This window comes from Cajanus cajan, chromosome 3, assembly GCF_000230855.2.
Source record: "Cajanus cajan strain Asha chromosome 3, NIPB_CcT2T_4, whole genome shotgun sequence".
NCBI lineage: Eukaryota > Viridiplantae > Streptophyta > Magnoliopsida > Fabales > Fabaceae > Cajanus > Cajanus cajan.
The window spans coordinates 75,998,417-76,012,819 of record NC_138519.1 but is presented as its reverse complement, the minus strand read 5'-3'; the positions used below and the strand labels follow the sequence as shown (position 1 = coordinate 76,012,819).

Genomic DNA, 14,403 nt, shown 5'->3' with positions numbered 1-14,403 from the left:
AAAATTGAAGAATTAATTGTTAATTACAGATAATTATTAGTAAAAAAATATTAAAAAAGTTATACTAAAATTCATATTTAACAGAATTCACGTAAACAAAATTTCTCTCATAGCGCACTGTAATAAAAATTCACGTAAAAAAAATTGTTATGTAAATATTCCTTCAAAATAATTTTAAACTGTCTTAATTATTTTTTTACAGAAAAAACTATATTATAAATGGTGTTACAAAGACCATTAATCAATATAAAAAAATATATTTATTTTTTTTTGAAGGGAAAAAAAAAATTTATTAATAAATCTTAAAAATCATATATTATTTATATTTATCGATAGAAAATAATTTATTTATTATACATGCAATAATAACTTTTAATAATCACAAATAACTTTTCTTATGCCATGCATTTAATGAATAAATATATAATACGACTTATTTTATATAATGAACACATGTTTTCCTCAGCAAACATGTTGTGGAAGCGTTGTATAGTGACACGTAAACATTGCCGGAATCAGAAACAAAAAGAAAAGGCAACCTCATCATCACTTTCACCATTGAAAGGTACAGAGTAGACGCTGCCAATGTCCACTGTGCGAGTTCAAGTCTCGGCGTGCGCGCTTACCGCCACCGTCAACCACCTTCGCCTCCGCCCAAACGCCGTCGTTTCATTCCCCAACAATTTCGCTCTCAGGAAGAAGCCTCTCAGGGTGCTCTCAATGTCCTCCCTTCCTCCTTCCCAACCCTTCGAAGTCGCCGTTAAAGCTTCCGTCACCACACCTAACAGGCTCGGCGATTGTAATATCACGTTCTCGCCTTTTTACGTTTTTTTTTCTTTTTATTGTTTCCTTTTCGTTCTGTGTTGAACAACTCGCTTTGGTTTCTTCGGTGGAGATTCAAATTACAATCACATTAAGGGATTAATGATGTTCATGAAAGAAGTAGAGAAATGTGGCCATGTGTGAAGATGGAGGAATATAAATTAGGATGTATCTAGACTTGATTTATGTCCACGTTCATTTTCTCAATTTTCCACAAATTTTAAGGGCTGTTTGGATTGTGTAAATGTTTTCTTGTCATTTTTTTTATACCAAAATTAACTAAAATGTCACCTGGTCTGTTTTTGATAATTTTTCTCGATAAGCACTCTTGAAAGAAGAAAATAAAAAGGTAAAATGAATTAATTTTTCTTAGAAATTAAAATCAGCTTTGTTAAACCGCATGAATCAAGTCTATGAAAAAAAAAAAAAAAAGCTTATGAACAAGGTTAAATCAGATTTTTCAGAAGTTAAATGAGAAAACTTCTCCAGAAACACTTCAAGAAGAGGAATGGGAGAAACTTAATTTATTGCACATTTTTACTTTCTTATCTTATAGTTGCTTATTGAGAAATTTATCTGAACCATATCCCGCTATCTCCTGATGTGTATAATTGTAGAAGTGTTTCGGTGATTTCTCATATTTTGAGAGTAGGTATTGATTTTTCATGTATTTTGTTTCAATTCCATGTAGGTATGGCCAGAAGAGCCTTTATCCTGAAATTATAGAGCTAACTCTGCATATGTTTAGTATTTTGTTTTTTATCCTAAGGAATTACAATGACAATACCATGTTCGAACTTAAGATTTAATGCATACTACTCTAACCTTCACTATTAGGTAGACCCTAGTGGTTCTATGTTTTGTATTTAAGAAAACAGATGATTTTTGTTGGTATTTTTTTGAGCTTTAACTCGGAGTTGTACCTATAATCTGTTAGTGTGACTCTTTGAATTGTCTTTTCAGGCCCTTTTTGCCAAAGGGTGTTGTTGACACTGGAGGAAAAACATCTTCCTTATGACCCCAAGTTGGTGGATTTGACCAACAAGCCAGAATGGTGATCTTCTGCTCCATTTTTTTTGGATAATTTATTTTCCTTTTTTTAATTCTTGGAGAGTTATCTTCATAAAATGGAATCACTTACAAGGCCACATGTTTTTTTTATTCCTTACCTGTTGTTTTGCTTGTTTAGGTTCCTTAAAGTTAATCCTGACGGTAAAGTTCCTGTTATAAAGTTTGATGAGAAGTGGGTTCCCGATTCAGATGTTATTACACAAACATTGGAAGAGAAGTATCCTAGCCCACCATTGGTGACCCCACCTGAAAAGGCAACAGTGTATGCATTTGGCTTATAGATTTGCTCATCATTTGAATACACTTAAAGTTTATTTAGATCTAGTTGTTCTTAGTTGTACATTGCTTTGAATTTAGAAAAATGCACAATGAACTCATACTAGCTTGAATACAGTTTTTTTCCCTTCTACTCCATTTCAACCTTTTCTTTGATGTTTAAATAACTATATTAAAATTAAATGTAGTCCAATTTTCTAATGTATGTGCGGTTTTTGTCTGTAGGGGGTCAAAGATCTTTTCTACATTTATTGGATTTCTCAAGAGCAAGGATCCCAATGATGGAACAGAGCAGGCATTACTAACTGAATTGAGCTCTTTCAATGATTACATCAAGGAAAATGTATGGCATTTTTCTGCTTTTATCTCTGCTAGTTTTGTGCAATGTTCTTCAGTGATGAAATGCTTTCAGCCATAGAGGAGATAGTGAGATACAATGGACTGGTTTTCAATCAAACATTATCCTTACTTTCATGGTTCCCATTTTTGAACTGAAATTCCTACTTCGACTCTGGTAAGGTTTAAGCTAAATGGTAAAGTGTGAAAAGTGAATTACCTGAAGTTGATATACCAACATACAACAGGATATTTCAGATGGTATTCCTACATTTATAAAGTGCCTATATATTGCTTGGTGTTGTTCAGATGGGTTTGCTTTATTATGTGGGACTTTTGTAGTTCATCTCTCAAATATTTGTTTGAGGTGCTGTTTTATAGCTGTGAACAGAACCTACATGTTACAACCAGGTGACTGATTTGTTGCCCTTTCATTTTAATTATATTACTGACAAATGGGAAACTTGTATCCATTTGAATATGAAATCAGAGTTGAATTTTCCCTCTTCCCTCTCTGAATTCTCCCTACCTTTTCACAACTCTTTTAATCGCTGGAGTACTCTTCTACTATTAAGCTACTCCCTGGTCAAGAGACCTTGTTTATTTTAATTCCTGTATCGATATACTCCTTTACACATTTAGTGTGCTTCACTTGTATCATCTCAGAGTGGATCCTCAAAAATCTCACGAGCGTAAAAAAAAATCTGTTACATAATCTGATCAATCAGGGTACAACAGGAACCTTGATTTAATATAAAGCAGGTGCCATTGTAACTTACTACCCTTCAAATGCATTGAAGCCAAATGGACCTTTGATTCAGGAGATGTATTATATCAATAACTAAAAATTGCTCATTCTTGTATAGCCACTCCTTTAATTTTGGAGATGCAAGTAGCATATGAATTATGAGGTTGATGTTTGGTGAGATGCATGATATCTTGCAGAAGACACCTCTGGGTGTTATTGGGGAGGATTTGCGATGCGCATTGGGTTGTGCCTCAATCTTCAGTTTCAGTTCTGCCAAACTCTATTAATATCATTGATTCTTCTGTCCAAGGATCACTCCACCTCATGGATTGATGTCTGATTTTTGGTAGCACAGCCATCAGCATGCATTCCAGAGATCAAATCTCTGATATCAGTTGTGACAAGAAGTTAAATAAGTTCTCTTGACCAGGGAGTAGCTTAATGGTAGAAGAGTACTCTGGTGATCAAAATAGTTGCAAAAAGGTAGGGAGAATTCAGAGAGAGATGAGGGAATATTCCATTATGATTTCATATTTGAATGGGTACAAATTTTCCTACACGTAGGTAGCACAACTAAATTGAAAGAGCAACAAACTGAGCCATCTAAATGCAATTCTATCAAAAAAATGCAGAAAAAATGAGTTGCGACACACTACATGGCATAAAGAAATATCATACCTTCTAACAATTTTTGGAATTTATAGTATCGAACAAAAGTCAAACCAACAATCAATTAGGGTTTCATTTGGATGAAATTTTAATGCTGTATTCCAGCAACAGTAGACTGGGCAAATTAGAAAATCAGAGAAAGAGAATGTATTTCACATGGGGATGTCAAATGGACCCAGACCCAATGGGTACCCAAAAAAATTTCCGATCAAATGGGTCTAGCTATGACTTATTACTACCCAACCCTACCCTTATTTGCATAATTTTTTTATTATACTTTAATTAATACTCTTTTTATGGGTTTTATTATTTCATCGTTAATATTAGTATTCATGTTTTAATAGTTTGTTAAATAGACACATGCTAAGAGACCATATTCAAGTTAATCAAAATGCAGCTACAAGAATATAGATATTCAGTGAGTAAAGCTAAGGGCATTGAAGTTATTACCCAGGCGTGTATAGATCAAGATTTTTTCTTCTTCTAAATGTGGATATGGGGACAAGTATTTTAATACCCTGCCAAAACCTTACCGTCCTCTCTAATTTCAGAAGATAACCTAGTGGTACACCTAGGTTTCTTAGGCATTGCAAGTGTCTCATTGGGATTTCTTTGAAATCTTGTTCCCTACAATGTGGCTCTCTTTGAAAATGAATTTAGTCCTTTGATTTTGTGGTTTCTAATTACATCACCTAAATAAGACTGGTCAAAACTTAGGGACCAAGTGACCCAGAACTCTTGATCCAGTATAGACTGTGCTTCCCTAAATAAAACCCCCTAAACTAGGTACAATTGCGCGATTCCAACCTAGTAGGTGGAGATATATGCTAATATATCTTCCATTCTCAGTGGGAAACTCTACTAGCCATTTCCTTGACTTGGATGAGCATAAGGAAACTATCTCTTCGATTAATTTAAGGGGCCCAATCACTCCTGTAATATCATTCTGTTTATCCATCATTGATTATGGAGAACTTGATCCAAAGATGGTTATATGTTTACATCTTGTAGGATTTTGTTTTCTTGTATTTATCTTTCTAGATTCTATCTTAGTTTAATTTTAAAATTTGAGGAAGGGTCTTTTTGCAGGGAACCTTCTACTTTATTTAACTTACTGTTCTTTTTCCTCTTTGTAGGGTCCTTTCATCAACGGTAAAGAGATATCTGCTGCTGACCTTTCACTTGCACCAAAGCTATACCATTTGGAGATTGCTTTGGGGCATTATAAGAAATGGACAGTGCCTGATTCACTTACCTATTTGAAGTCTTATACGAAGGTATGTTCAAGATAAGCCTACCTACTCAACATCTTCATATCATTTTCTTGTACTTTTAAGGATCTTTTCGAATCTAGAATTGTATGCAGGAGGCTACATCCGTAGATCCATATGTATATTGACAACGTTTCTCAAACACTAGTAGTTTATTAAATTTGTGGAAATTATCTCCAAAAGATATTCTGTATTGTCCATGTTGAAATCCGTAGATTAATATCTGAAAATGCTCATCAAGAAGAAAGACCTGAGTTCTGAATTTCATCAGAGTACAAAACTCGAATGATTTCACTGAAGATGCTTCCGCTTTTGCATACCTTGTAAATTGTAATGACTGTAGGAATGCTGTAAAAGTTAAAATATTCACCTAGTATTGTAACCCAACTTGGGGTATCATATTAATAAAACACTGGCTAAATTTTACTGATGTATACTAAAATCCTGGGGTTAATTTCTGAATAACTTCACTAATTGATTGTTTGTTAGGTAGTTGACCCATGATGCACTAGAATTCTTTGCTTGAATTTGTTGTTTGCTATGCCTACTATAGCTAGTAAAGCTTTGAAAATTCTTTTAATTTGCTATTTGTTATGGCTACTAATGCAGGCCATTTTCTCGAGGGAATCGTTCATTAAAACAAGTGCACAACCACAGGATGTCATTGAAGGTTGGCGTCCTAAAGTGGAGGGCTAATATCCGCGGATCATGCACTATCATTTCCATGAGAGTCTCAGCACTATACCCCCAACAAATAGAAATCCATCAAGAATTCAAAACCTACATTGTTTCGTGTATTATATAGCCTTGTTCATGCACTATGGACTACGGAATAAATTATGTATTAAGAGTAGTTTGCCACAAAGAATGTAGAAGACTGCATTGCATGTAGATGAAAATAGTTGCACTCCCTAAAATAAATAAGAATTTACATTTCTTATTTTCCTTAACACATTAAGAATAGTTGCACTCCCTAAAATAAATAGAATTACTCTCATTTATTATTTCTCCATTAAAAAATAACAATATTTTAAAAACAATTAGAATTATGTTATAAGGAATAGTACATAGGTATTGTTGGGTGTAGAATCTGTTAATGTACAACAAACTAGAAAGTAATCCGGCCATAGCTGGCAGCGAACATTGAACAACAAAATCCGAAGGAGAGAGACGAGACGACACACAGTGGTTAAGAGAGAAAATATTGTACGGTCCTTTTACACCAATTTGGACCCTGCCTCTGTTACCCTCACCAAAACAATAACCTCGCATTCCGGGTTCGGCTTCCAGCGGGCCCCACCTTCACTGCAATCAACATCCATAACCCAGGGACATCTTCGTACTTTCAAAACCCCATCAAAAATAAAACCACTGCCACGTCACCGATCCGTGCGTGCTCCCCAAATTTACACCCATCCGTCCGATCACCTCCCCCTCCGCCATTCCTGGCCGTCCATTTTCCCTTTTGGTAAAGAAATAATTTTTTATATTATTTATTATCACCCTTCAAATCAGATCCTCATTTCCTCGCAGGTTCTGTGAAAGCTCTATTTGCTTCCAAGCTTCTAAAGCTTCGAACAAACTCTGCAACTAACTTTAATGGCAACTGGAGAGATCACTAATAAATCTCCTTCACTCCCTCCGTACCCCGAGGTAAATTCTAACTACCACTCATTTAACAAAATAAATTTACTTTATCAAATTTCTAACCTATAATTACTCTACATTTACCTACTGATCTGAATCTTGTCGAAATTAAAAAAAAAAGTCCAGTTTAATTCTTTTAGTTATAATTTCAGCGGAATTTCGATGTAGAAGAAAAATAAACTAGGGTTAATTCATTATATACGAAACGTACCCTAGTTTTTTTTTTTAAAAGGAAATGATGAGTTGGGGTGTGTGAATTTTTTTCAGATGATTTTGGAGGCAATTGAAGCGTTGAATGAGGGGAAGGGTTCCAATAAGTCTTCAATTTCGAAGTACATAGAATCTACGTACGGTGGATTGCCCCAGGGACACAAGGTACTTCTCAATGTGCACCTGGCGAAAATGAGGGACAGTGGGGTTCTAGTGTTTTGGAAGAACAACTACACCAAGCGTGACCCGAACGCGCCTCCGCGGCGTGGCCGTGGCAGGCCCCCCAAGCCCAGGGAGCCTCTTCCTCCGGGCACCATCCTGCCACCACCCAGGCCCAGAGGTCGCCCTCCAAAGGGCCCAGATGGCTCCCCAAGGCCACCCAAGGCCTCGCCTGGGAGTGGCAGGCCCAGAGGCCGGCCCAGAAAGATGGCCCGGCCTGCTGGAGGATTTGGGGAAACATCCCCGCCCAAGGCCTCTGGGAGGCCCAGAGGCAGGCCTCCCAAAGTCAAGCCCGTGTTAACAGAAGTTGGTGCTTAACAATTTAGCCTTGTTGTGAGTGTTTGAGAAGTGTTGTTTCTAAAAAAGGGGAGAATAAATGGAACTAAGTAACAGTTGTGTTGACTAGATTCTCTTCTGTGTATGAATTGTTGTGTAGTGCAGTTGCTGATTGCTGAGGCTTTGTTGGTTTGTAAATTGTAATTGTAATTGTGAAAATAGGACAATGGGTAGAGAGACTAGAGTTAATGGACTCCTCATCCAAAATTCTTCATGTCAACAATTTCAATCTCTGTTATTCATCTTAGATTGATTCTTGTCTAGATTTTTATTGGGTTGCTTGCATGTTTTGTTCGGATCAATTTTTTGAGGAATAATTCTTTGTTTTAAAAACTTTTTAGAGGAATAAGTAAAATTGGGTAATTGTTATTCTTAAAATGCTCTAGATTAATCATGCATTTAAATTAGTGTTGTGAAACTTCAAAGAAAGCAGGCTTTACATAGAATCTAATATACCCTGTGTTTATTGACCTCGCAAGAGGACTTAAACTTTAGTTAATAACACAAAAACATAAAAAAAAAAAATAAAAAAATGTTCGTGTTACTTTAGGAGGTTGATGCGGACTTTCTTACAACTGTGGCCAATGTTTAAAACCTTATCCAAAGACACTGAAAAGTGTGTTGTTACCCTAATTAATCTTGTTATAATGGTGACTAATTTTAACATTAACAAAGGGGATTGCCGATTAGTGCTTTGTGCAAAATATTGTATTGGTTGATCATTTATTGCGCACGCAATATTCCATCTTTCTTTTTGAAACAGTGGGTGGAGTAGCAGTTAGATTAGAAACGGGTAAAAGAAATATATTTGGTGTGAATTAGTACGTATATTTTTCCGGTGTTGATAAAGAGTTAAGTTTTTAACTCTGGAAGTTCACTTTTGATGCAATTACAATGGTATTTGGAAATCTGTTTGCGTTGATGCTAACAGAAATTCTCACTTTTTATACATAAAAATATGAAGCAAATTATTGTTGCATTGAACGATTTTAAATACTTCATTTAAGCTTTAAAAATTCAGTGGATTGGCAAGTTTTTCTTGTCGTTGGGATTATATTTTTATTCTAATAGATTTCTATCAAAATAAATAAGTTAAAAATTATTTTTTATCTCTAAAATTTTCAACTAGTCGGAAAAATAAGCACTTTGTGCCTATATATAGATATATGTGTTTATATATATATATATATATATATATATATATATATATATATATATATTCTTTTTAGAGGTTTAAAAAAATGATTGTAAAAAAATTATATCAAGATTCTAAAGTGAGTAATTGTATTTAGTGTTTTTTTTATTGCAAAGGGTGAGTTTTATAAGTTTAGGGATAAAAATGTCTAATTAAAAAATGAAAATCAAAGAAATGGTTCATAAATGTATCTCTTTTATAGATGTATAGAATTTAGTTCTCAAAAAGTTAACATTTATTATAACATCCACCACCTAAATTACTAAGACATTTAACTTTGTTAGATATAAATTGAACAATACATTATATATAACATTTTTATTTGAGTTAATTATTGTTTAAAACTGTTTATATAATATTAATCTAATTTAAAATTAATAAATAATATTTTTATAATAAAAATGATATAAATTTTAGTAAATTTATTATATAATTTATTATTTATATTTTTTTATACTATCTCAATTTTCTATATCTTTTATTATTTTCTTCATTCTCTCTTATGTGATTATGACTTTTACTGGGTGTAAACATGATATATATAGTTATATAAATGATATAAAGTTAATCTTCATTTTATTTGAAAGATAATAAAATTATCTACAATTCTTATGTTGATCACAAAATTTAATTTAATCATCTAATACAAAAATAAAAACACAAAATAATTTTCTAACTTTGACAACCTTACATTTTCTTACTAATTTGATCATATATTAAATTTTAGACATCCTTTTTAAATGATTTCAAAATCATTAGTTAGTTAACAGGTTACAACTCTTATAAATGATTTTAAAGTTATTAGTTTACTAACATAGTAAGTTACAACTTTTATAAAGACCGTTAAGCCTAATTATACTTTTGAAAGTGACATGATATGATTAAACCTAATACAATCGTATTACACTTAGCACAACCTTATTCATATATAGCACGATCGTGAACCCAACCATACTTGTATTTGTGTAAATATTGTATAATAGAGGTAAAAAGAAAATAGAAATGAGGTTTAAGATTTGTTATACAATGGTGACATGGAGGTTTGGATCCACTAACTCATGTTTATTATTCATGCAATTTTGTTTCTAGAAACAGTTGCATCATAGACACTTTTTCACACATTTTTAACAATGTTTATGAGTCTTTTTGATTCAAACATCAGTTGTGCTCAATAAATTTTATACAAGTGAATATAATGAGACAAGTTTCAGGTCTTAAATCAAGAGAAAAATAATTTAAATTTGTGTCTTAAAATTGAAAATGAATATTATTTCAAAAGAACTAAAGCAATCCAAATTTAAAAACATAAACAACCAAAATGAATCTCATAAATAAGATAAGAGATGTATAATCCAAGTGTTGATGTCATTAAATCTATTTTATTACTTTATGGCTTTTATGAAATAAAGGACCTTTAAAGAAGTTTTTTCCCCTTCAAATTCAATAATCAACTTTTTATAATTAGAAAAAAAGAGGAAAATCTCTTCAAGAGTAACTTTTGTTAAAGTTACTTCACGCAATAATCTACTGTGTATGTTAAATTCAATAATCTAATCATTAAATTAAAATTTTTTAATAAATAAATTAACTCTGCAAATTTTTAAGAATTTAGAAAATTATATAATACTTTATTATATATATTCAAATCAATGTATAAAATATTTTTATAATTATTTATCAATTTGAGTTAATGAAAAGAAGTATCAAATATTTTTAATTTTTAAAAAATTACTAACTTAATAAAACTTTTAATTTAATGATTGAAATATTATTATTCGGCATATACTATAAATTATTGAATAAAATAAATTTATTAAGATTTAGTTTTAGAGTAATTTAATCTCATACTATTAAGGAAACTACCATCATTATTGTTTCAAGCAACACCATCTAATTTTGCTATTTTACAAATAGTTGATAACAAATATTAAAAAGTGACATCATTGTGTTGTTGGGTTTTGGTAGATAAAGGTTATATTTTTATAAATATTTTGTGTAAAAAATAAAATAAAAAAGGATAAAAGTGAGGGTGGAGGTTTGTTGTACATCGGTGACATTGAGGATAATTCAATAAGTCACACTAACTATCTAGCGTGTTTGTGGTCACATTTCAAGCCACTCAAATGTATGCTGAAACAAAAGCTATAAAAATTTGTTTCATGTTTTTTTGGATAAAAAAGTGAGATTTATTGTTTGCCTCACCATAAACGAATTCTCAAACATAGCTATAAACTCTTTATTACTAGGTGTGAGTATGAGTATTTCATAGTCTGTTATTGTAGAAAGAAAAGAAATAATTGAGAAATATAGTAAAAAAAATATGTTAGTGAAATAAATAAAAAATAAAAGTAAAATTTTGGTTATTTGATTTAAGGGAAATATAAAAGATAGATATTAAAAAAATATTATAATCAATTTTTTGTGATAAAATCATTTTTGCATATTTTATATAGTCTACATATTTTTTAATCGATTTTTTAACTTCTAGTATTTATTATAATATATATATATATATATATATATATATATATATAATTAAATCAGAAAATAATTTTGGATCTCTTGAGATATCAATTTTAATGTTATCAAACTTAAATGTTTTTCAGAAGAAAGTTTTTCGGATCATACTATAAGACGAGTTAGAATTGATGATTGTTTATAATGACGTGTAATCTCTCTAATAAACCACTACGTCTATAAGATGAATGCATTTAATATATATATCATTTATGTTGTTAGATAATCAAATCATATTTGTTTATGTTATTCATTAACAGATCAAAAAGAATATGAAGTTTTTTCGGTACTTCCACTTCAAAAAAGAATGAAGACATGTTTTTCATTAGAAAAAGGAAAAAACAAATCCCTCAAAACATGCAAAGTCTAAAAAAAAAGTCATTTTTGATTGACATACACAATATTTTTTTTCTACGTGGTATCTTAAAGTTGATAAATAGCCTTCTTGATCAAATAAGACGTTATAATTTGGTGAAATACATTTAACGGTCACATTTAATACATCAACGAATACTTCTTTCTACAAAGAAGGAAGATGAATATAGATGAAGCAAGCCCATAAGAAATGCTTAAGGATTTGCAATGGTCATCTTCATGAAACACTTATATAAGCTTGAAGACTTTAAAAAAAAAAAAAGGAGAACACTCATTGTAGAAAACATTCATTCTTTCTGTAAAAAGTTTGTACTTAATTTTGTCGTATCATGTTTTGAAAGTAAGACGAAACAACTATTGGTTTTTTAGTTTTAACTTTGTGTTATTGATTGAAGTCTGAAGAGACTTTGTTATAAAGAATACATGGCTAAAGCCTATAGAGGCTTATTTGTTCAAAAAAACACCTAGATAGTTGCTTGAAGAGGCAAGTAAAAAAATACTTAGGTTAATTTATAAGTGACTTATAAAAGAATACTTGTGCCTTTGTGAAAGATAGTGAAACTTGATCAAGTTGATGAAGAGCTGGACGTAATCCCGGTGATTGAGACAAACTAGTATAAAAATATTGCGATCTTTGCTCTTGACTCTTTGTTTACACTCTTAAGGTTTTTGATACTACTTCACTGTTTCAAAAAGTATTTAGTTTTTTATTGACACTATTCAACTCTCCTTCTAGTGTCTTTTTTATATCCATAGTTTGGTATTATAACTCAACCTTTAATGGGTAGAGTATCTAACCATGTTAAAGGAGAAAATCCTAAGATGGGAAGCAGTGAAGGCCATTGCCTACCTAAAAGGGCTTCTCTTATAAGGTCACTAATCTTGAATGGATAAAACTACCCATATTGAAAAAACAAGATGGAGATGTTCATTAAGTCCACACAATACCATCTCTAGAAGATCATCACAGGTGGTGATGTTCTTATAACCAAGCTAGAAAATGAGTGCACATAGGAAGACTACAACATCTCGCGACTCAACACAAAAGCAAGATACACCTTAGCTTATTCTTTGTTAAGAACAAAGTACAACAAGTTTTGCAATTGCAAGACTACTAAAGAAATGTGGGAAGTCATCAAGGTAACTCATGCGGGTATTGAAGGTGTACGACTTAGATGAACGACTGCTCTTTGGAGACATTATGAGTTATTCTCTATGAAGGAGAATAAAACCATTGATGGGATGTTGGAAGATTCTAAACCATTCTTAATGGATTAAAATGCTTGGAAACTAAGTTCTTTAAAGCTTAGAATAATCTCAAGATCATGGATAGCCTTCCAAAGCTCTAGTAACCAAAGGCCACTACTATATCAAAAGCTCATGACCTTAAAACTCCTGCGTTGAACAAACTTTTAGGAGCCCTGAGGGTCCATGAAGTCCATTTGAACAATAGGGATCATTTGAAAGCAATTGATTATGTTGTTCTAAGGATTGGTGAAGCCAATAGAAGAGGGAATGGCAAATCTCTAAAGTATAAAGGTCAAGTTTAATCACAATAACTTATATGAAAGTTCTAAAGACTCAAAGGATGAGATATCTCTCATATCCAAGAAGTTTGATAGCATGTTTAAAAAGAAAGGAATGTTGAGGAGTTTCCACAAAAAGAATGATAGGTTTAAGGGACCTATCCAAAAATAAAGCAAAGAGGTCATCTACTATGAGTACATAAATCTTGGACAAATGAAGTCTAAATGTCCTACATTCATAAAATGATGGACTAATAAGAAGAAGGTCAGGAAAAGTCTGATGACCACCAAGAAAAATTTGGGCAACAACAACAATAATTAAGATGATGAGAAAGTTAACATTTATCTTACGACAAATGCAGACGAAATAAGATTGGTTGTAAAATCTGACTTTAACTCTTATTCTTTTGACGGTTCTACTTAACATAAGTCAATTTTATAATAGTATATATATTTTGTCCTTTGACATAGGCTCATGTATAGTCAAAGTTTATTTTACGAGTTAGTGTTTTTTACTGCCTACAAAAAGAATAATCTTTATTAGATTAACCTTGATGATTTAGGCAAACAAAATCTTACTTGTTTTGTTTTTAAGAGAAAATGAAAGATGGATTTGACATAAAAAACTTAGGCATATAAATTTAAAACATATCTTTAAACTAAACAATAATGGTTTAGTAAGAGAACTATTTGAAATTTTCTGGAAACTCTTTTTCTCTACGAAACTTGTCAAAAGGGGAAACATTAAAAAAAAATTAAAACCTAAAAAGATTGTTTCCACTTCCTGACTTTTTGGAATTGTTATATATGGATTTATGTGATCCAACCAGAACTCTTAGTTTGAGAGGCAAAAAGTATAAATTTGTCATTATAGATAACTATTATATATATATGACTATATTTTCTAGCTTACAAGCATGAGTCCTTCAACATCTTTAAAATATTTTATAAGAGGGTTTAAAATGAAAAAAGATACTATATTATTATAATTAGAAGTGATCATGAAATTGAATTTAAAATTATATTTAAATTATTTTGTGTAAAAAATGCTATTTTTTATAACTTTTCTTTATCGAGAACACCTTAATCAAATGAGACGGTTAAAAAAAATAATCAAACTTTATAAGAAATAACTAAAAGACTTATTTATTATAAATCTTAATCAAAACATTTATAGGCAGAAAC

The 14,403-nt window shown here is 31.5% G+C and overlaps 2 protein-coding genes across 2 annotated transcripts; both read left to right on the top strand.

Moving 5' to 3' along the window:
- The first annotated feature begins 482 nt into the window (after positions 1–482).
- Positions 483–6,145, top strand: LOC109806919 (glutathione S-transferase DHAR3, chloroplastic). Its single transcript, XM_020369471.3, has 6 exons — positions 483–799; positions 1,786–1,876; positions 2,012–2,155; positions 2,395–2,512; positions 5,059–5,199; positions 5,803–6,145. The coding sequence occupies exons 1-6, from the start codon at positions 586–588 to the stop codon at positions 5,887–5,889; spliced, it is 795 nt and encodes a 264-aa protein (XP_020225060.1). The 5' UTR covers positions 483–585; the 3' UTR covers positions 5,890–6,145.
- A 153-nt stretch (positions 6,146–6,298) lies between these two features.
- LOC109806994 (HMG-Y-related protein A) lies at positions 6,299–7,852 on the top strand. The gene is made up of 2 exons (XM_020369547.3): positions 6,299–6,846; positions 7,108–7,852. The coding sequence occupies exons 1-2, from the start codon at positions 6,793–6,795 to the stop codon at positions 7,585–7,587; spliced, it is 534 nt and encodes a 177-aa protein (XP_020225136.1). The 5' UTR covers positions 6,299–6,792; the 3' UTR covers positions 7,588–7,852.
- Positions 7,853–14,403: the final 6,551 nt, after the last annotated feature.